The sequence below is a fragment of the Brachyistius frenatus genome, unplaced genomic scaffold, assembly GCF_029030835.1.
Source record: "Brachyistius frenatus isolate BFR_SWC_R1_liver_20210118 unplaced genomic scaffold, ASM2903083v1 Contig_39, whole genome shotgun sequence".
NCBI lineage: Eukaryota > Metazoa > Chordata > Actinopteri > Embiotocidae > Brachyistius > Brachyistius frenatus.
The window spans coordinates 2,858,297-2,878,480 of NW_027210638.1; the positions used below are offsets into that span (position 1 = coordinate 2,858,297).

General features: G+C 42.4%; 4 protein-coding genes across 7 annotated transcripts in view; 3 read left to right on the forward strand and 1 right to left on the reverse strand.

Moving 5' to 3' along the window:
* Nucleotides 1–6,730, forward strand: part of LOC138622890 (genetic suppressor element 1-like) — a 39,475-nt gene extending 32,745 nt beyond the window's left edge. For all 3 annotated transcript variants that reach the window (XM_069702031.1, XM_069702033.1, XM_069702032.1), the window contains exons 8-16: nt 88–388; nt 507–1,108; nt 1,247–1,359; nt 1,462–1,741; nt 2,558–2,671; nt 2,761–3,135; nt 3,340–3,639; nt 4,618–4,721; nt 4,887–6,730. In XM_069702031.1, the coding sequence (XP_069558132.1) occupies nt 88–388; nt 507–1,108; nt 1,247–1,359; nt 1,462–1,741; nt 2,558–2,671; nt 2,761–3,135; nt 3,340–3,639; nt 4,618–4,721; nt 4,887–5,021 (2,324 nt within the window). In that variant the 3' untranslated portion in view covers nt 5,022–6,730. The remainder of the gene's footprint in view (nt 1–87; nt 389–506; nt 1,109–1,246; nt 1,360–1,461; nt 1,742–2,557; nt 2,672–2,760; nt 3,136–3,339; nt 3,640–4,617; nt 4,722–4,886) is intronic.
* Nucleotides 6,731–7,987: 1,257 nt separating this feature from the next.
* On the reverse strand, nt 7,988–9,074 carry LOC138622895 (dynein light chain roadblock-type 2-like). The gene is made up of 4 exons (XM_069702042.1): nt 8,996–9,074; nt 8,643–8,718; nt 8,382–8,549; nt 7,988–8,265 (listed from the first exon to the last, which is right to left on the reverse strand). The coding sequence occupies exons 1-4, from the start codon at nt 8,996–8,998 to the stop codon at nt 8,222–8,224; spliced, it is 291 nt and encodes a 96-aa protein (XP_069558143.1). The 5' UTR covers nt 8,999–9,074; the 3' UTR covers nt 7,988–8,221.
* A 16-nt stretch (nt 9,075–9,090) lies between these two features.
* psmd7 (proteasome 26S subunit, non-ATPase 7) lies at nt 9,091–12,946 on the forward strand. The gene is made up of 8 exons (XM_069702039.1): nt 9,091–9,232; nt 9,608–9,699; nt 10,537–10,629; nt 10,760–10,857; nt 10,988–11,068; nt 11,154–11,245; nt 11,495–11,693; nt 12,327–12,946. The coding sequence occupies exons 1-8, from the start codon at nt 9,159–9,161 to the stop codon at nt 12,582–12,584; spliced, it is 987 nt and encodes a 328-aa protein (XP_069558140.1). The 5' UTR covers nt 9,091–9,158; the 3' UTR covers nt 12,585–12,946.
* Nucleotides 12,947–13,802: 856 nt separating this feature from the next.
* Nucleotides 13,803–19,883, forward strand: hprt1l (hypoxanthine phosphoribosyltransferase 1, like). 2 transcript variants are annotated; one of them, XM_069702040.1, is made up of 9 exons: nt 13,803–14,171; nt 14,561–14,667; nt 15,130–15,313; nt 15,578–15,643; nt 15,756–15,773; nt 16,196–16,278; nt 17,230–17,276; nt 17,751–17,827; nt 19,304–19,883. In XM_069702040.1, the coding sequence occupies exons 1-9, from the start codon at nt 14,154–14,156 to the stop codon at nt 19,349–19,351; spliced, it is 648 nt and encodes a 215-aa protein (XP_069558141.1). In that variant the 5' UTR covers nt 13,803–14,153; the 3' UTR covers nt 19,352–19,883. The 2 variants fall into 2 exon arrangements, with proteins under 2 accessions (XP_069558141.1, XP_069558142.1); XM_069702041.1 differs by having other exon boundaries at nt 14,561–14,635.
* Nucleotides 19,884–20,184: the final 301 nt, after the last annotated feature.

A 20,184-nucleotide genomic window follows, 5' to 3' on the forward strand; every position in this document is an offset into this window, starting at 1 on the left:
ATCTTGAAACAAATTTACACAGACTTAATCATGTCGACACATAGACATTATCCATCAACTAATTCATGACTCCCCTGTTTTGTCCAGATAAATCAAAGGACTCGGAGCACTCAGGTTTCCCAGCACCTAAATCTCTGCCTCTGCAGCCTGGCCTTCACTCCTCCAGGGGCTCTGTACCGCACCCGGTGCCCAGCCTGTTGCCTTCCCACCTGGGCAAGCATCACGGGGGGATCCATGGAGCTCTGGCAGCCGCCATGATGACTCAGAGGGCCAGCGAAGAGGCGTGGTTAACACGACAACGAGGGCAAGGACAGGAGAGGGAGGGTCTGATGGAGCTGGGCCTCAGGTCACAGGGGAAAGGGGTAGAGCTGAGGAGAGAAAGCCACAGGTGAATATGCCGAATTAATTTTCTTTAGAAAGTAATTTGTACTCCTGCAGTTTCACACAGTCGAGGTCGACTTTGAAACTAAATGGAATTTTGTTTTGTTTTGTGTTTTTCTAAACAGAACCAATTCAGTCTATCACAACCCAGGTAACAAAGACATACCCCCCTGCCTCGGCGCTCCACCTCCCCTCATCTCACCTAAAGGTCCTCATCACCCTCCTGCCCCTCCCACTACACTGTGGAACCCAGCTTCCCTTGTTGACATGCCTGCAGACTCCCGCAGAAAACTCAGTCCTCCTACGCCGCCAAGTCGACCGCCTCCAGGCCTGACCAGAGTCGACAGGCCCCCGCTCAGCTGGGGGGAGCGGCTGGACGAGGGAGGCAGGAGGAGGGCAAAAAGCCCAGAGAGGTACCCCTCACTGAGGGGAGCAGGTATACAGGAGTCCTGGAACAAGAATGAGCAGGACACAGCCGTCCAGAGCCTCTACCACCAGCATCACATCAATAACCTCCACCAGAGGTCATGTTTGCCTCTGTCTAGCCACAGTAGCTGCACTGCCCAGGGGGGACGGGGTCAGACATCCTCTCCATCTCTGCTGAGGGAGCGACAGAGTCAGGCACCTGACAGCATGTTGGTGTATGACGAGGTGCTCCAGCAGCACCGGCGGCTGCTCAGCAAACTCGACCTGGAAGAAAAGAGGAGGAAGGAGGCCAGAGAGGGAGGTGAGAAGCCGCAGGGGATATGGCAGACAGGAGAAAGCGACTGGAGGGAAGGGTTGACTGTGTCATTAAGGCTTGCTCATAGACCTGTAATTTTTTTAATAATCAAAAATAATTCCTGTCTTGCTCTGCTTTCATCAGGTTATTACTACGACCTGGATGACTCATATGATGAGAGCGACGAGGAGGAGGTGAAGGCGCACTTGAGGAGAGTGACAGAGCAGCCCCCACTCAAACTGGACACCTCCTCTGAGGTGCATAAACATACAGACTCGCATGCCTTCATTACAGGTTTAAAGTTAGAATTTTGTTTTTGTTTGATTAATATTCACCTGCCTGTATTCCTCTCTCCAAAGAAAGTGGATTTCCTGCGCGTTTGTGGTCTCACGACACTGGCCCATCGCGATGAGCTTCTGGCTCAGAAGAGGAGGAAGAGGAGGAGGATGATGAAAGAACGCAGCCTCTCTCCCCCAGTTGTGCGGGGCAAGAAAAAGGCCCCTTCACCTCCAGCACCCACAACTCCCTTAACTACCCCGTACTCTGCCGAGCAGATGGACAGCACCTCCGAACTGGAGGAGAAAAAAGACTTCCTGTTTATGTTCAACCTCTCCCATGTCAGTCCACAGCAGAGGAGAGGTAACATATCTGTTATTCTCAGTTTTGTGTTTTTACTGATGTTGTAGGAGGGTTGTGAAGAAAATAAAGTCAGCAAGAATCTGGTGAAGAGGTTTTGGCAGAATATTCTTCTTTCTCCCGCAAGAGTAGATTTGGATCCACACGCAGGCAAAATATGGTATCACTTAAAAATGGTTAAATGCCATAGAAAAAGTCACAAACAAATATATAAAACTGTGTACAAATTTTATATTCGCACAGGACATTTTGAAATATATTCAAAACACATGAATATACACTGCTGTGCGAATAGACGTAAAGAGTGGATGCCTTCAAAAATATTGCCATGTGGCAGAGTCTGTTGCAGGACTTTCACAGAAGATAGTTCTTTATGAGTCTGGCTGTACGTTTGTGGTCATTGTCAGGCCACAGAAGGAATTTAAGACCAATCAAACGCCTCCCTGATGGTACTGTGTGATGGATAAGACTCTAAACTATTCACAGTACTGTATAGCCTACCTAATTTTTGTAATATGTCTCTGTTTCATTCACCCTGAAAAAGGTTTTTGTGGTAAGCCACCATTGCAAAAATGTCTAGTTTCAGATGAAATGGGACATCAATTCTAGGTACAAATCTGTATAAACTGCTCTGGTTTTCAGAAAATATTATTAGTTTTGAGTTTTTGTGGCTATAGTCTGTCTGCACTGGACTTTATCTCAGATCACCCACTTGCTGATATTTTTCCGTCAGTTCCTGGTGCCACTCAATTCTTTAAGTCCTCATATTTTTTTCAAATATGAATGATGGGTGTTCTCATTCTGTCTTTTTCTCTGTAGATAAAAAGAGGACAGAGGGGCTGCTGAGGGCCATTCAGAGGAAGACTGTGACGTTGGACACACTCAGACATAATCCTTTACCACTGTGCAGAAGTCCTCCGGCTCCCTCAGCTAGTGAGGCACAAACAGACACATACACATCAAGATTCGTGTTTAAAGTTGCAACAAACTCTCTTTAATAGTGCGCTTATTTTTTTTTTTAGGTGACTCTTCCTCAGCTCTGCCGCAGTGTCAATCAAATGGACACCTATATCCAGACTCTCCCAGCCCTTCCCCTCCTTGCTTGCACAAACCTAAGCACCTCCACAATGACACACTCAAACCCTCCGTGGACTCCCAGGTGCCCCGTATTCCTCCTCCTTTGGCCCCCCATCATGAAAAGGCTGAATTGATGGAGACTCAGTCTAACAGGAAGCTCCAAGCCCTCCAGAACGGCGCTGTCGCTCCTCCAAAAAAAGAGCCCAATCCTGTGCAGAATGGTCGGAGTCGTCCCTGGGAGAGGTTCACACCTGAGGCCTTTGCTCAGCACTTCCACCAGGCTGTGCTGCAGTCCACACACAACACGCTGCAGAACAAAGGTTAGCCAGTCACTCCCATAGGTGCATGGCCATCACGCTTGATAAGTGAATTTTAAAATGAGTGTTCTGCCATCTAGTGGTGACGTCGTGCACTACCTTAAAATGTCTTCTGCTCCACATATAGTGTATTGACTTCTTATATTGTGATAAAATTGGCTACAATGACTGAAACGGCCTTTTTTGTCTCGTCTCTTTTCTTCAAAGGAGTCCTAAACTGTGTCCCCGAGGCCGCGATGAAGGCCGATCGCTTGCTGCCTCACAGCATCTCTCAACTGAAAAGTTCAAGTCTCAACCATGCCCCTCAGCACGCACACGCCAACGGCCATCACTTCCATCCCACTGCAGCCAGCCGGGACACTCCAGCAGCACGGGACCACCTGTCTGACGAGGACGAGGAAGAGTCTGGTCAGGAGGAGGAGGAGGAAGAGGAGGAGACAGAGGAACCTCCAAGGAAGTGGCAGGGCATTGAATCTATTTTTGAGGCCTACCAGGAGTATGTGGATGGTGAGTAAATGTCATGACAGTTTTATTTATGCAGCCCAAACAATGTTTGTCTCAGAGGGCTTATAAAGTTTCACTCAATTACTTTTATCTAATGAATAATTTTAAGGCGAAAGCACTAATACAAATATGATTTCTTCATTCTTTATAAAGAAGTAGTTTAATTTAATACTTTATCTGGAAATACAGTTAAAATGTTTTATAATATCTGTATATATATAAAAACAGAAAAACAAGCCTGACTAAAAGTGTATTTTTGAAGTGGCTATCAATATATTTGACAGTTAAATATCCAGATAACGATATATCATCCAGTTGTGAAAGGCATAACATAAACCTTTCTTGTAAGGATCCCTGTTATTTGGTTCTGGAAGAATTTTGATGATAATATACAGAATAATATAGTTAAAAAATAAATTTGTAACTGCACTCTCGAAGAGTAATGAGTTAACAGCATCAGCGTTAGGGTCCATGTTTTACACTTTTCCTGTGTTTTATTTGCAATTTGATATCCATAAAAACTTGTGTTTGTGTCATATTAATATCAGTGACACTCTCTTCTGATCTGATTATTTTCTGAGTGACGCATGCCTAAGCCAACCACAGGGTTTATTTGGTCTACATAAAAAGTTGGCCAGTGGGCCGTGCTGAGGGCAAACACATGACATTAGCATTAGTTTGTGATGTCATAAACTTATGGAAGTTCAAACGGCTCGTCCAAATGGCACAGTGTGCTGACTATAGGCTGTGTACATTTTCTATGTGGACTAAGTGTTATGACACTTTCACAGTATTTATGCAGTACCTTCATCTGCTATATGATCACAGAAGAAATGCAAATCTGAATTCATGCAAAATAGGACCTTTAAATTAAAGAGTTGCATTAAGTCTGTTTTACGTAGCGGGACTATACCTGGATTATACTGTCAGGTTTGTGTAAAAGATACATCGAATTTTGTCTGTGTATTCCTCCCTTTGCAGAATGGAGTATAGAGAGGCAGGTTCTTCACAGTCAGTGTAAAAGACTTGAAGGACAAAACTACAATCTGACCAGAACTGCAGAGCAGCTCTCTCTCACGATGGGGGTAAGAGTCTCAGACTGATGCTGCATGCCTGCCTCTTTGTTTCCTGCAAATTTGTGCACTTTCATCTTTTAGCTGCAAGTTTTTTTCTGTTCATAAGTGACGTAGCTCCATGCAGAAAGTCCCAGTTCTGTAAATGAGTGTTGTGTCTTGTCTTTCGTTCATCAGGAGCTGGTGAGTCAGAGGCAGAAAGTGAGAGAGGAGAGGGAGAGGCTGCAGGCCCAGCTCGAGCACTTCAGGAGGTGTTTGACACTACCTAGCATTCACTGGGGCAGGGGGCAGGTCAACGGGCACACAAGATGACCTCTGACATCGGTTCTCTGAAGGTTACGCCCCTTATCAGCGACGGAACAATAACAAGAACAAGTCGGACTGGAGCCAGACCACCCTCTGCACTCGAAGCACTTGAAGGAGCCAGCCGTTGTCTTGTTACCTTTCTGGCCAGTCAGTTATTTTACCTGATTGGTCCCAGGTACAACGTTATTGCCTGCCATGTTTGTCACAGCAAACATGATCCATGGTGTCCGTGTAGTCAGGGCATTTGACTGTTTGATTCTGCCCATGGATTGTAACAACACTGTGTGGGGAAAAACAGCATCTTTTTTTTTTTTTTTTTTTTACAGTAACCCTAACCTCTACTATTACCCAAGTTGGCTTTAAGGCCTGTCCGCCATTTAGCCCTTATCATATCAGATTCTGTGTAAACTGTGTAAGTCCGCACTAGTGAAATGTGGCACAAAATCTGTAGCCTCGCTGGAGAGCGATGAGAAGAGTCCAGGCGTGCAGTGGTCACTTGGTTAGTCCTCAGAGAATGAAAGTTGAGTCAAGGAATCAAAGCACACCTCAGGCCTTAAACTTGACAGGATGCACTTGAAATGGAATCGGAAGAAATACTTGACCGGCCTCTGTGTGGTTTAATGTTGTTGTGTCTACTGAGTACTGTGTCTGACAGATGAAGCAGTGTGTGCTGGTAAAGGTTCTACAGAGCATAGAAAACATCTAAAGTATCTATATAATGGCAAACGGTATCAATGAAGTTTGTTTTTTTTCAGTGAAATTTTCCATTGATTATGTTACTTGTGATAGATGAAGACTTTTGTATGTTTTATTGCTTTAACCATTTCTTGTGGAAAGCCATATGTTTTGTTGAAATATGCTGCTGGTCAGAATGAAAATGTTTAGAAAATAAAGGACATTAGGACAGTTGTATTTCTAAAAACGTCATGTGATGTCAAAATGTTTGGGAGCTGGCCAAGATGCACTGGAGATGGAAGGCAGGACAGATGTCAGTCATTACCATTGTTCAGATGGTTTATTCAAGAGTCCTCATTCCCTCACATGCCTATAAATGTTGGAGACGGATGAATAAAAGTAATTTTTTTGAACGGCCTTTTACAGATTCTACACGTGTTCTGAGATAAATTGGCATCACTTGAGTGAGACAACAATACTTTCAGACATTTTGTCTAACCTTTAAAATGTTTTCACCATCCTGAATTTGATTATTTTGATAAACTTAAGTTCAACCTCTTTTGTAAAGGAAACAAAAAAGCCAAATTATTATTCAGTTCCATTTTTAGGACCGTGTCAAAACTAATAAACTGTATCTTTTCTCGAGATTTGAAATATTCCTCTGCTTGTTTATGGGTGACAAACATCAAAATGACACTATCCCTCTGTGGATGACTATAAACTACACCCTCTGTGGTCTTTTGATGAGATTTATTTTTGTTCAAGCCTGATAAATTACTGTCAGAAATTCATACTTTCTCTCCGCCTGAACAATAAGATCTCTTTCTACAAGCACAAGCTACGGTAGCAGCCTCCCCCAGTCCACCTGGCCGTCACCTGCTCAGTCTCCTCTACAAACTTGCTGTGAAATCTTGCATATTTGCTTCAATCAGTTGTTATGTAATGTATTATTTGGGCTGTATAATTGCGATGAATTATTTATTAACATATATTGCTGTACATTCGGATGGAAATTTACATTAAAATATTTGTAAAATGCCTTTAAATGTTATTGTCGTGTATCTGGGAGAGTTTTCGCTTCTGATAGATATTTCACAACAGTCTGCGTTGCACTTACTCAGGTTGAGGTCTTTTAGGTTTTGAATACACACGGCAGCAGATGGAAATTCATAAACCTTCATTGTGTTCAACACTCCAAAAAGCATTGCAAGCTGCTGTCACTTAGTGAAATAGCTCTTTAAAGTTTGATTACAAATTGTGCCATTCATAATAAATATGATTTAAAAGGATGGAATTACAATGTTTTAATATCAGATTTCAGCACGCACTTGAGAAGACAAAGTCTTTGTCACTGAGATTGCTGTGTTTAAAAATAGCCCATATCAATGTGCCGCTGTCAGCTTCCCATCCCCTGTAGTCATTTCCTCACCTGACATTTGAAGGCAGGACATTCGTTTATCCAGCTTTTGGGAGTGTACTGAAATATATTTGTGTTAATAATGGATTACGTTGATTTCAATTTGATTGGTAGGAAGTTGCACAAAATCCACAGAAGGGCGAGGGAGATGTCACTCAAGCCCTGATTAGGTAACAGTGTGGCTGGATAATAGATATGCAGGGGCTTTTTAGATGTTACGTCTAAATTATATGAAACCTTTATGGTCGATGATGCATTACTCTTAATTAAACTACAAAAACTATTAGTAGTCGGCACTGTCTCTATCTCTTTGAATGCAGGGCTTTCACTTATCCCAGAGTATTTTAACACTGTGATAGTACAACTCTTACTCCAGTAAAACATCTAGATACTTCTTCAGCCTCTGGATAAAAGTGATCTTTTACAATAACTTTGCAATGATTTCAAGGGGCCCATCTCTTTAAAGCCCATAATACAGATCCATCACACCCTCTCACTGGGTAAAACCTCCAGGGTTGAGCTGAACCCATTTAAGTTACTATATTAAACTTTAGTCAGTTGGGCAATCTTTGTCGATACAGTTCCTGCCATCTGCAGCCCAATAATGATCCACTTTTCAGTCGCAGAACTTTTACTTTTGACATAAAATAAAATCCTATTCAAGGCATTTTCAGCCTTTTTATATATATATATATATATATATATATATATATATATATTTTTTTTTTTACATATCACTTAATTGCTCAACAGGTTGATGCCACAAACATGTCTGGAAGCATCTGTATTTGTTATGTTTCTCCGCTCATTTATTCGGGTCTTTAATTGAATTTTTCACCCATGCGTACATTAAGAAAATACACAGGGATGGTGTACGAAGTATAATCAATGACCAATGACTTTAGTGTCAACACAGAGGTATTAAAGAAGAAATACACAAGGTAAAACAAACAACGTGTTGTGCAGATTAAGGCAACATACTTAATGGAAATAGAAAAAGAGGGATTACGCAGTGAATGCAGCAACATAACACAGTGGAAAAAATATTTTCCCCTGATAAAGCATGGTGCTTTATCATGTGACAAAAGCTGACGCTCGTGGAAATGTCTGGAAGCTATTCACATGGGTTCTGGATGACGATCAGCAGAAAGTTGTTCTCTGCAGGAGACGTAAAAGAAAAGAAAAGAAGAGCCATAAGTGTTCACTCGTTGGTTAATATATTACATGTTTGTGTCAGGGATAACTTGACAGTAATGTAACTACGCCACCCTCACCTGGTGTAACCAAAATCTCGTGTTTCTTGGAGCGGATGCGAATGAAGGTGAGGTCATTCTGAGGGTCGATATCTCTCACGGCGCTCCTGGCCATCATGGAGAGGTTGCGGAGAAGTCCTGCATACTGGACGGTTGTGGAGTTATCTAAAGTTGTTCTGATGGGGATGCCTTACAAGATAAAACAAGGAACCATTACAGACTGTGTTGTAAACATGTTACATCAGAAGAAAAAAAACAAAAACGTTTTCTTGGATAACTTACCATCTGCATTGACAATTATTGTTCCAATCACCCCTTTGTGGGTTTCAATCCTCTTCAGGAAGTCCTCAACTTCTGCCTGCAGGGCCCAACAACAACAACAAAAAAATTAAAAATATTAAATCACACATCAACAAATGAAAACAGGATTAACAGAGCCTGATTAAAATCAACAGCACCGAGGAGTGGTTGGTTTGCATTGGGTCAAATGAACGAGCGGGTCCACCAAGTTAGATAAACTACGTCATCGCGTAATTTCCACCTTCTAACGAAAATATCAACATCGTTAAGATTATAATTAAGTTACAAAATGAGATAATAACAAAACACAGTCAACTAACGTACTTCGCTCCTACCATTTTGTCCGAGGGGAGCTGTCCGTTCAACTTTTCCGTTGTCTTCTGGTGCGTTTCACTGTTGCCATGAGAAACGGAAGTGACGTCGGACGTAGGCGGAAGCGCAAGCGTTAGTCGTCATTGTGTAGAGCAGGGTTGTGCGCTGTTATTCTTTGCTGCAAAAATGCCGGAACTAGCAGTGGAAAATGTGGTCGTACATCCACTTGTGTTGCTCAGTGTGGTCGATCATTTTAACAGGTCAGTGAGCTCAATATTTAGCGTTTAGTCCGAAATATTGGAAGTTAATGTGAAAAGCGTAACGCTGCTGCGAGGCTAAGCTAACGTTAGCCCTGCTGAGTCAGAGCCCCATTAGCTAGTTAGCTGAGTGAAAGTGTGAGAAAAACAATATCTGTAAACTATAAAAATCGATCTAAATAACATTACAGGGTATAAGTGGTGGTAGTAGTAGTCATTAGTACCAAAGTCTTAGTGACATGATGTTTTAATTTAATTTGCGATGGAAACATGGTGACGCTAGCTTAGCTTGTTTACGAAGCATGGCGTTCAATTCTCACCAAAGTGATGATCTGATGGCTGAATTTGTTCTGTTCATTTTACGGTTTAAATCGACAGGATAGGAAAAGTTGGAAATCAGAAACGGGTGGTCGGTGTCCTACTAGGATCGTGGCACAAAAAAGTTCTCGATGTCTCAAATAGTTTTGCAGGTAAGTGTCATCGTCATCTCGGGGACTCGAAAGATTAAGTTAAAAAAAACAACAACACACAGTTGGTTGAGAGTATTAGTCCCAAGTGCGAAACTAACTTCCCTGAACTTTTATTTTCCTTTTGCCAGTGTAAAAAATAAGCAATCACCCCTGTTCATATTTTTTGTTGTTGATCATTGGTGACAAGGAGGCTGTGAGGGTTTCTTTAAAGAATGATGACCAATGATCCCCCCCAAAAAACATACAAATATATAAATAAAATAGAACTTGGTTGACCACAGCTGCGGGTCATTTTGACCCGAGGACAACAGGAGGGTTAAATGTTATTGCCCTCCTGACCTGAACACCTCAGCTGGCTCATTGCTGAGACACTTCAAGGATCCCTGTTGCCAATTTCCCAAGTTTGACTCAGAATCTGATGAGACTCTCTGTTCAAGACCACGGTGAAATGCGCACGGACCGGTGCTCACAAAAACGTGCGTGACTCGGGTGCTGGTGTTGATTAACCGAAGTAAAGTGGGATACTTTCAGTGTTTCAGTCCCGTTTGTGCGCAACAAGGAGCAGTCTTAGAAATCTTTGGCCTCTCGTTATCAAGGATCATTTTTGGGACTCCCCGAGAGCCACAGAATTCACTACATAGCCGATCTAGGGGAGCCCAGTCCTTATGACTAGTAAACGGGTCGGTTAAAATCACTGGCGTTCCCATTTTAGATATCAAACATACATTAGATAGCCTTTTACTACGGACTCATGATGGAGCTCAACACGGAGCTGAAATATTCTAAGAATTAATAAATGTTGGAAGTCGATTCTAAAACCCATTGTCAATGTTATAGTGCCATTTGACGAGGATGACAGGGATGACTCAGTGTGGTTCCTGGATCATGACTACTTGGAGAACATGTATGGCATGTTCAAGAAAGTTAATGGTAAGGCAGTGCCTGCATCGACATGATTACTAAATTTCCCCCGCTGCGGGATTAATAAAGTCTAATCTAATTCAATCATGTTTTATGTTACTGAATTACCCTCATTTCATACTTCTTTCTTGGTTTTCAGCCAGAGAAAGAATAGTTGGATGGTACCACACAGGACCCAAGTTACATAAGAATGACATTGCCATCAATGAGCTCATCAAGCAGTACTGTACCAATTCGGTATGTAACTGCTTGGTAGTTTCCTTTTCTTAATGTGCATGTTTCTGGGCAACCATTCTTTACTCATGGTCACTCTGTAATGAGTAACTTGTACACATACTTCTCTTTTTTTTTTTTTTTATCCCACCAGGTGTTAGTCATTATAGATGTGAAACCCAAAGATCTTGGTCTGCCCACAGAAGCATACATCTCTGTGGAGGAAATACATGACGTGAGTCCAAAAGAAGAATTATATGTTTTGGGATGAAAGTTCACAGTTGGAATTTTGGTTAATATGGGCAATTCACTTTTCCTAGGATGGCACTCCAACGTCAAAGACTTTTGAACACGTCACCAGTGAGATTGGAGCAGAAGAAGCTGAAGAAGTGGGAGTAGAGCACCTGCTGAGGTACTAAAAAAAGAAAACAAACGTCCATTCAAGCACATAGTAGCCACACTGTTAATCACGTATAAAGGTTTTAGTCACCGCAATATATAATGATGATCATAGTAAAGAGCCTAAACTATTTACTGTTTAACTGTAACCACCAAAGTGTGAACATTAACAAGCAGAAAGAAAAAAAAAAAAAATCCACATTTACTTGATTGAGCTAGAAATGTACACATGCTGGTGCTCACCGACTTCTCCTGACCACAGAGACATCAAGGACACCACCGTGGGCACGCTGTCGCAACGCATCACAAACCAGGTTCATGGCCTAAAGGGACTCAACTCGAAGCTGTTGGACATCCGCGCTTACCTTGAGAGGGTGGTGGCAGGCAAACTTCCCATCAACCACCAGATCATCTACCAGCTGCAGGATGTCTTCAACCTGCTGCCAGACGTTAATCTACTGGTGAGCAGTTTATGTTTGAGCTGCATTTACTTCATGCTTATTTACAGTAATCATTCTAGGGAAATTGGCTTTAATTGTGCTGGAGCTAACTTCACTCACCTCAAAGTGATACCTCCTGACATTTCTTTCTGGTTGGAAGCTTGTTGATTGTAACTTTTCAAACTTGATTTTTACAATAAATTACATCTCTAGCAATTACTCATTTTTATGTCATTTTGTTAGAATGATAGAAATACAGCACAATTACGACTTTAAATTTGGATTTGATGCAGTGAGTCAAAGAGATTCAGAGAGAAGAGCATTCATCTCTTAACTGAGCAGTGGCTTCTCCTTTTACCCACCGGAGGGCAAACTGAATCCGAACTGAAGCTCAGTGGGACACATGAAGCTGTGATCGTTTAGTCCAGTTGAAACTTTGTGATGAATTTTAAAATATTTAATTGCACAATTTAAAAAAAAAAAACTCTGCCACCAAACTAGTTTGTGGTCGTAATCCTGTGATAAACCAACGTCATGATGGCATAAACCAAACCGGGGACATAAATATGATCATGGTTGGACTATTTTTTTTGAACACGATGTACATTGTATCATGACTTCCAGTGTCACTAAATATCATGGGTTTTGTTGCAGGAGTTCACAAAAGCCTTCTACCTAAAGACCAACGACCAGATGTTGGTGGTGTACTTGGCCTCACTCATACGCTCCGTGGTGGCTCTGCACAACCTGATCAACAACAAGATTTCCAACCGGGATGCAGAGAAGAAGGAGGGACAGGAGAAGGAGGAGGGCAAGAAAGAGAAGAAAGACGACAAAGAGAAAAAGGATGAGAAAGACAAGGAGAAGGAGAAAGCAGACGGCACCAAGAAAGACGAGAAGAAGAAGAAATGAGCGTTCTTCCTCTGCGGTCTGCTCTCAGATCACACTGTCTTCATCTGGATGGCGTCCTACTTTCAGTCACAGCGCTGTATGTGGGTCTCCGGCTAAAAGTAGGACTCTATATGAGGATTGGTGTCATTTGAGATTTGGCCACATGGTCATTCATAAAGACTTATTATCGTACAGAGATGATGATGTTTGCTCTTTGGTGGTCTGAACTGTGAGAACATGTTTATGCTGCTCTCATAGTTGCCATACTCCTGGTGTTGTTCAACACCTGGTATTGCTTTTTTTGTAAGATGGAGGAAAACTGTTTTGTTTCTGTATAACTGACTAAATTGGGATCATATTAAAAGTGGGTTGTTTTAGCAGTTTTCACCGTTTCTATTTTATCTTTACAAATGAAAAAAATTATAGCTTTTGTTTTGTATAGCAGGACAGATCTATTCAAAATGCTTGAGGTCACCTTTATGGTGTTATAATTCTTGGTGTCATCTTTGCAGGTATAGAGAGGAGACAGACACGTGACTGTTGTGTGGATAAATATTCCAAAAAACGATTAAACTCAGCTATGCTCAACGATAGTAATATGGCAATAAGAATAGTATGAACCAGTTATGGTCTTTCTTTTGCCTTTCTAAACATTTGGATATGTGTAAAACAATTTTTTTTTAACAAATCTACACTTTCAAGGCATGTGGTAGGACTATCTGCTGGTGAAGGTCAATTCATATGATAGAAATCAGAATCCTTAAAACACAAATATGCAAGGTGAGATTGTTCTGTCATTTAATAGTATTAGGAATATTAGAAAAGAAGAACAAATTGTTTGCACATCACAATATTACCTTTATTTTTTTTTTCTATTTGTCTTTTTACAGATATTCTAATAGGCGCTGGTGTTGGCATTTATTTCTCATGCTTTACAGCGGTTACTCTTGTTTTTCTGGTGTTGTAACTTTTTTTTTAGCAATTTCTGACAATAATTTCTTCTGAGATGAATTTAGCCTACTTCTATCTTATATAACACTATAATATAATAATTTAATGAAAATATAGCTACTAATAGTCATTTGGGTGACACTGTATAGGTCTGCAAAAACCCTCAAACGCACCAAACGAGGGATGAACGTACTCGCGCGGTGCTTTCTGTGAGGAGGAGCTGTCACGCATTATATTTTTAAAACTGCGTCATCGGCTGCTTCCCCTCGAGGCGCGCGCGGTCCACCGCAACATGCAGCACTAGTGCCCGGTCCGGCGCATTTAAACCCAGGTTGTGTCAGACAAATCAGATTATTGGGAAGGTAAACCGGATTCTGACGTAGAGGGCTTTTAAACCCCGGCAGAGGAACGTCGCGTGTGCTGCCTGCTCGCGGTGAGGAAGAGGAGAGCGGCTCGTGCAGCCTCCGGTTAACAAGCCTTCCCCGACCACCACCACCACCACCACTACTACTACCCCCCCCTCTCTCTCTCTCTCTCTCTCTCTTTCTCTCGCTCTCTTTTTTTTTTTTTTTTCCTCTCAGGAAACTGAGCATGACTCCTCGGATGTTTCTGTGCGACTGAAAGGACCGGACGCGGAACATGGCTTCGTATCTGCAGGTGAGGTTGTCCGCCGCCGTCTCGCTCGCTCCGGACAGGAGGTTCGTCCGCCGCTCCCGATAACTTGTTCACTTGTCAGGGGTGTGGTTTGAGCGCCGCGCGACCGAGGGAGGCCCGTGTTTACAGACCGCAGGTGGCACGAGCTTCCCAATAACAAATGTTTTAGCAGTGGTGGCCGTAACACCCCCCCCCCCCCAGCGTCGTCAGGTCCGTGTTCTCTGGAGAGGGGTGGGGGGGTTAAACAGGTGGTTGAGAGGCTCCGTGTTTCCAGGGGCTTCGCTTTGATTAAACACGTCTTCAGCGCGCACCTTTTTTTTTATTTTTTTTTTATCGGTCAGTGCCAAACGTTTTGCGCAGAGCTGAAGGAATTGCTTCTCCCTTGGTTTCAGATCGCTGATGACGAGAAGGGCCACGAGCTGGACCTCTTCTGTGTTCCCAGGCATTACGAGAACGATTTGGACAAGGTGATCATCCCCCACGGACTCATCATGGACAGGTAGCAGCAGCAGCGGCAGCACCACCCACGCTGGAAATGAACTCTCATTATCAGTCGGGTCAACCCCACGCGCTCTGGGTTGGGGGCTTTTCCCGGGAGACATCTTCACCTGTCCTGGCGGGAAAAAGCACAGGTGTATTAATGATGGCTGCCTCCACTGAAGGGAGGTCCTGCCTGCAGCTGATCACTGTGATGGATTGAGGGGGGGGGGGGACCCGGGTCGTGCTTTTTCCCTGCCGTGACAAGTCAAGTACAGTAGTGCACTATTCAAACCGCCGTCGCCCACATCCGTTTGAATATGGATTTGGGTGGAGGAGAGGGTGCAGTGCGGTGAAATGCGTGGTCAGCAAATATGTTGAAGTGCAACACCACGCCGAGGGATCTCCTCCCCGTCCACCACTGCATTCCCAACTGCGCTGTAATTGACCCTGTCCCCTTTGTGTCCCCCTCTCTCCGATGCAGGACAGAGCGCCTGGCCCGGGACATAATCCGTGACATGGGGGGACACCACATCGTAGCGCTGTGCGTGCTAAAAGGGGGCTATAAGTTCTTCGCAGACCTCATGGACTACATCAAGGCGCTGAACCAGAACAGCGATAAATCAGTCCCGCTGACGGTGGATTTCATCAGGGTGAAGAGCTACTGCGTAAGCGTCCTTTCTCCTTTCAGTTTCAGGGAACCACTTGTGCTGACGTGAGGTGGGCGATACAGAGTTGGCAAATTAGAACGGTCTTGTCAAATGAGAAATGGGCCACTGCGGTGTGGAGATTCAGGGTGCGGCGCACAGCCATTTTGGAAGTGCAACGTAGGTTTGTGGTGAACATTTCCAGGTATTTTGAGGAGAACGGGGAGGACGGGGTCTATCCAAACCAAAAGGTGACGTGTAATGTCTCTGCTTTGTGTCCGCCAGAATGACAAGTCCACAAACAACGTCCAAGTCATAGGAGGGGATGAGCTGTCCAGTCTCTCAGGCAAGGTCGGTCTTATGACGTCTGTCGGGCTGAAATACATCAGTTACGTGTCTTTTATGGAGTCTTGTTTCATTTAACTCTTCTTTCATTTGATGTTTTTTTTTTTTTCCCCTGCAGAATGTTTTGATTGTTGAGGTAAGACCATGATTTGACTCTAATTTTACACTGTGGTATCTAAAACAGTACATAACCCTGTATGTATAGTATATTGTGTGTTTTGGGCCCTAGTCAGAAACGTGAATACCTAACAAATCTCAGCATTGATAAACAACCAGCATGTAGTTCCATCGCTGCTAAGAGTCCTGCTCATTGATTTGCATTTGATTTGAAAAAACAAATCTGAGGGTTGACAAATTCAAACAGTCCTGCGTCAGTGTTCACTCAGTTTGGTCTTATTTTATTTTTAAATAAATTTTGAAATTGAAACATCATCAGTCGTAGTTGTTATTGTAAAGTTAGTTACACAACACCAGAGTCTGTTGTTCATGAGTTGCGTAAACGTCTCTGTCTGTTTGTGCCCCCCCCCCCGCCCTGACCACTTCCTGTCTTGATTGAAGGATATTGTGGAGACCGGAAGGACGATGCAGACGCTGCTGTCCCTGCTGAGTGAAAGTAATCCCAAAATGGTTAAAGTAGTAAGGTAGGCGCCGTCACGTGGAAGCTGAATTATAGACCTCCGCTCTAACGTGCTGGTATGTCTATGGAGGGAGGGAGGTGGGGAAGGGAGATCGTGTGTCTGACAGCACTCTTAGCTAATGGACACTCTCCTTTGGGACCGTATTAAGAGATGTAATGTGACGGAGCAGCTTAAGAGTTAATCTGCAGCACTATTAACTGCACTGTGGAGGTAGAGGCCGTTTCTCTGATGCACTCCTGATAGCTGGTTAGAACCAGAACGTGTGCTGAATTTAGTCCGGTGTTCTCTGATGCTTGCACCAAAAATAGCGGTTTGGTTCGATATGCGTCGTACTGTAAAGGTAGGGTTATTTTGGCACGTTCTTAAATCAAATAGATAGATTTGAAGGGCTAGTTTGCCCCCCGCCCCCCCCCCCCGCCCCCCTTTCTATCACAGAAAAAAACATTTTCCCTTTGTGCTATCGTGGTATGAAGTTCCTGCTCCCGCTGAGGTTTTGTGATATCCATCTCTGAAATGTTTTCTGCTTTAAAATGACTACACAGCCTTGAATTGCATTTTCTATAATTCACACACGTCTCCGTTTTCGTTGAGGTTTTTTTTCTTCCAGAAACCGTACCATCCTAAACTATTTTTTTGTTTTTTTTGTTCTTGGTGAATTGAACTTTACGACACGCGAGCTCTGTTCACGCGTCACCACTTAGCCTGCAGTCCGGCACAAAGCGTGTAAACAAAGCCCCGCGCAAAGATGTTGATCTCGAACTGCGAGTAGACGTTTGTTTGGGCGAGGTGTTCGTGCAGGTCTCCCGAGACAACCAGTGCCCGTCCTGTCAGGATTAAAACCTGCGCTGACGAGGTTGTTTTAACAACAGCTCTGTGTCTTTGACGTGTTCGTTTCTCTTTGTTTTTGGAGGCTTTGGTTTCTCACGTCCTGTATTTCCTCCCTTTTCTTTCCAGCCTCCTGGTGAAGAGGACCCCTCGGAGTTCAGGGTACAGACCGGACTGTGAGCACCTCTTTACTCACTTCGCACAGAGACGTGTTATTTGCGTGGCAGTGAATGGATTGCTCACTCCGCGCCTTTCACTTAGATGTGCGTCGGCTTCTTTGAAGGCCCGGTGTTTTTAATGAAGCAGGATTAACATTCGTTTCAGAGAAACGTGTTCCAAAATGTAGTTCGAGACAGGCTTTTATGTACTAACGCACCCCTGATAACTCCCCGCTCACACTGTCTCTGATTATGTAATGCTTTTAGGTTTGAGTTGGATTATCTGTTTAAGATTGCCCCCCTCCCCCCCTAAGGACAGCTGTTACTGTAAGCGTTTTGACTTCCCACCGTACAGCGCTTGCGACTCGAGTACAAACTCGTGTTTATTCGTTCATGCAAGAGCCTCTTACGGGAGGACTTCCACTGCTCCCAAAAGTAGCTTGTGCTTTCTTTATATGACTTGCACTGATGATGTTTCTACACTTATTTCAGACATTGGTTTTGAGGTGCCGGATGCCTTTCTGGTGGGCTACGCTTTGGACTACAATGAATACTTCAGAGATCTCAGTGTGAGTGTTTTTGCAGTAGATAACTTCAGATGGAATGTATGAGGATGGGCCTCCTTCGTGTTTCTATTTCATACTATATTTTAATACAGAAAATGGATAGTTATGGTACTCAAAAACCTGCTCGGAAATACGTGCAAAGTACAGAATCGCTCATGTTCATTAGCATTAGACAGGACTTTATTCTGGGACGGCTGTTAAGTGGAGTTCATAAATAAGTGCCAAATTAATTTGTAGGGAAATGTTTGCTTGCTATTTTTTGAAAAGCCTTATTTATTTAACATATTTATAATAAATAGTTTTCTCTTATGTTCATCTAAAAGAATATAAGTGGATTTCCTTCACAGGAGACATCATATACTTGTCACAGTAGCAATAGCAGAGATTTAAATCAAAATGAATGTCACGCTGCTATGGTTTACAAAGACACTTGTTTTTTTTTTTACTAAAAATCTGGTTGAGAAATGTGGGTCTTTTTAATTCTTTTTAATTCATAAAAAATGTATTCAATTTAATCTTAAACAATGGCTTATTATTCTGAAAACACAGAAAGGCCGGGTTACTAATTCTTTTTTAAATTCCATTATCTCGAGATCAGGGGTCCATTATTTTGCTTTCTTGGGGAAAAGGAAAGTTTTATGTGATAACAAGGTAATTTATGTTGTTCTCAAGGAAAAACAAAAGGCAGATTTCTGATTGATTTCTAGTGATGGAATGTAACAAGGGACATCTCCTGTTCTAGAATTAACTACAATTTTCACGAGAATTAATTTGCTTTTTTATATTCAATTTATGCCACTCATGTCTACTCGATTTCATATGAAGCGAAATGTTGTACTTGGTTACTTTACCAATTCAAAATTGACATTGAAAAAACTTTTGCGATCAAATGTGGTGCACAGTGTACAGCTCCACCTTTTTACCAACGACGACAAAGTGCCATTTACCTGTGCATCAGAACTAATTATCTCATAAACGTATAAATATCATATATTAGTATATCACTAATAGGGGTCTTCTTCTGCATTGAGTGCTTTAACTTTTGAAATTTAAAGTACATTTTTCGGATAATAAATACTATTTTCAATGCAGGACTACCAACTTGTAGTGGAGTACTTTTACAGTGTGGTATCTTTACTTTAACTCAAGGAGAGGACCTCAATACTTCCCCCACTACTGCTGACACGCAAAGACAAATTATCTTGAGAAAATGAGGTTTGTTTTCTCAAGATAACTAAATAATCAACTCCTGATCTCGAGATAGCGGCATTAATTGCAAGTAAAGCGATTCTGTAGGCACAGAGTAAAAAAAAAAAAGTCAGTGGCTCTAAATCCGTCTTGCGCAATTGTGAGAACGTAAAGACTCCGCGAGGTCATTAAACCAAACTTTAGAAATGAGGTCAGTGTCCTCAATCATAGCCACAGCCCTCCTAAGAACATGTACTAACTCTGCATTTTTTTTTATTTTTTTTTTTACAGCACATCTGCATACTAAATGATCAAGCCAAGGAGAAGTATAAAGTGTGAGCAGATAAAAGTGCTGCAGAGGCGAGATCCGAACCGATGAAGACTAGGACCACTGTGAAGACCCTCCTTAGCTTTGCTGTGTTTTGAATCTTATTTATTTTTCTACATACGAATCCACAAAAAAGTGATGTGTGGGTTGAAACAAACTTCAAGAAGAACATGTCTTCCCTCCCCCCCTTATGAATAAGTGGGATTAATAATATAAATTATGAATATTTTTTTTTTTTTTAAAGATTAATTTATTTCATTTATTTATGTGCTGTAAAGCTGTAACTTTATATATGTATATATAATTGCAGTTTTTCTGTTGGAAATAGAGATAAATAATGTCATTAATTTGCTCCGGCTCATTGAATTGCAGCTCTCAGGCTACTGATTTATGTTCACTTTAGCTGTCACTCAGATTTCAGTAGCCCCCTCCCCACCCCCCCACCCTCCATTTGTTCACGTTTCGGTTTATAATGCCGATATATCCCTTCGTTATGGCATGAAATGACGTGTAATGCATTGTATGTTTCATTTAACACCCGATGTTTTTTTTTTATTTATTTTTTTTATCGAGGCCGTTTACAGCAATACAAATCCCGCTGAAACTTTCCGAGTAATCCTGTTTTCCTTCCTGTTGCACGTTTTCAGTTCACACAGAAAAAAAAGGGATTCATGTTTTTTTTTGTTTAGTTTGTTTTGCAAACCGTGTTTAAAAATAACTTCGCTTCACTTGGCACCAACGGGGCTATTTATACCTTTTCAGCTTCCGGTGCATTCGTGCGATACGTTCTGCAGACCGCGCAAATGACATTATTTTTTATTATCGTTAAAGTCGGTACCCGCGT

Coding starts and splice junctions, on each gene's coding strand:
- LOC138622895 (XM_069702042.1), bottom strand. Junction 8,550..8,642: donor AATAATTGTCAATGCAGATG/GTAAGTTATCCA, acceptor TTATCTTGTAAG/GCATCCCCATCAGAACAACT. Junction 8,266..8,381: donor CGAGATTTTGGTTACACCAG/GTGAGGGTGGCG, acceptor CGTCTCCTGCAG/AGAACAACTTTCTGCTGATC.
- psmd7 (XM_069702039.1), top strand. CDS start 9,159: ATGCCGGAACTAGCAGTGGAAAATGTGGTCGTACATCCACTTGTGTTG. Junction 9,233..9,607: donor GTGGTCGATCATTTTAACAG/GTCAGTGAGCTC, acceptor TTAAATCGACAG/GATAGGAAAAGTTGGAAATC. Junction 11,069..11,153: donor CTGTGGAGGAAATACATGAC/GTGAGTCCAAAA, acceptor CACTTTTCCTAG/GATGGCACTCCAACGTCAAA.
- hprt1l (XM_069702040.1), top strand. Junction 17,277..17,750: donor TTCAGGGTACAGACCGGACT/GTGAGCACCTCT, acceptor CACTTATTTCAG/ACATTGGTTTTGAGGTGCCG. Junction 17,828..19,303: donor AATACTTCAGAGATCTCAGT/GTGAGTGTTTTT, acceptor TTTTTTTTACAG/CACATCTGCATACTAAATGA.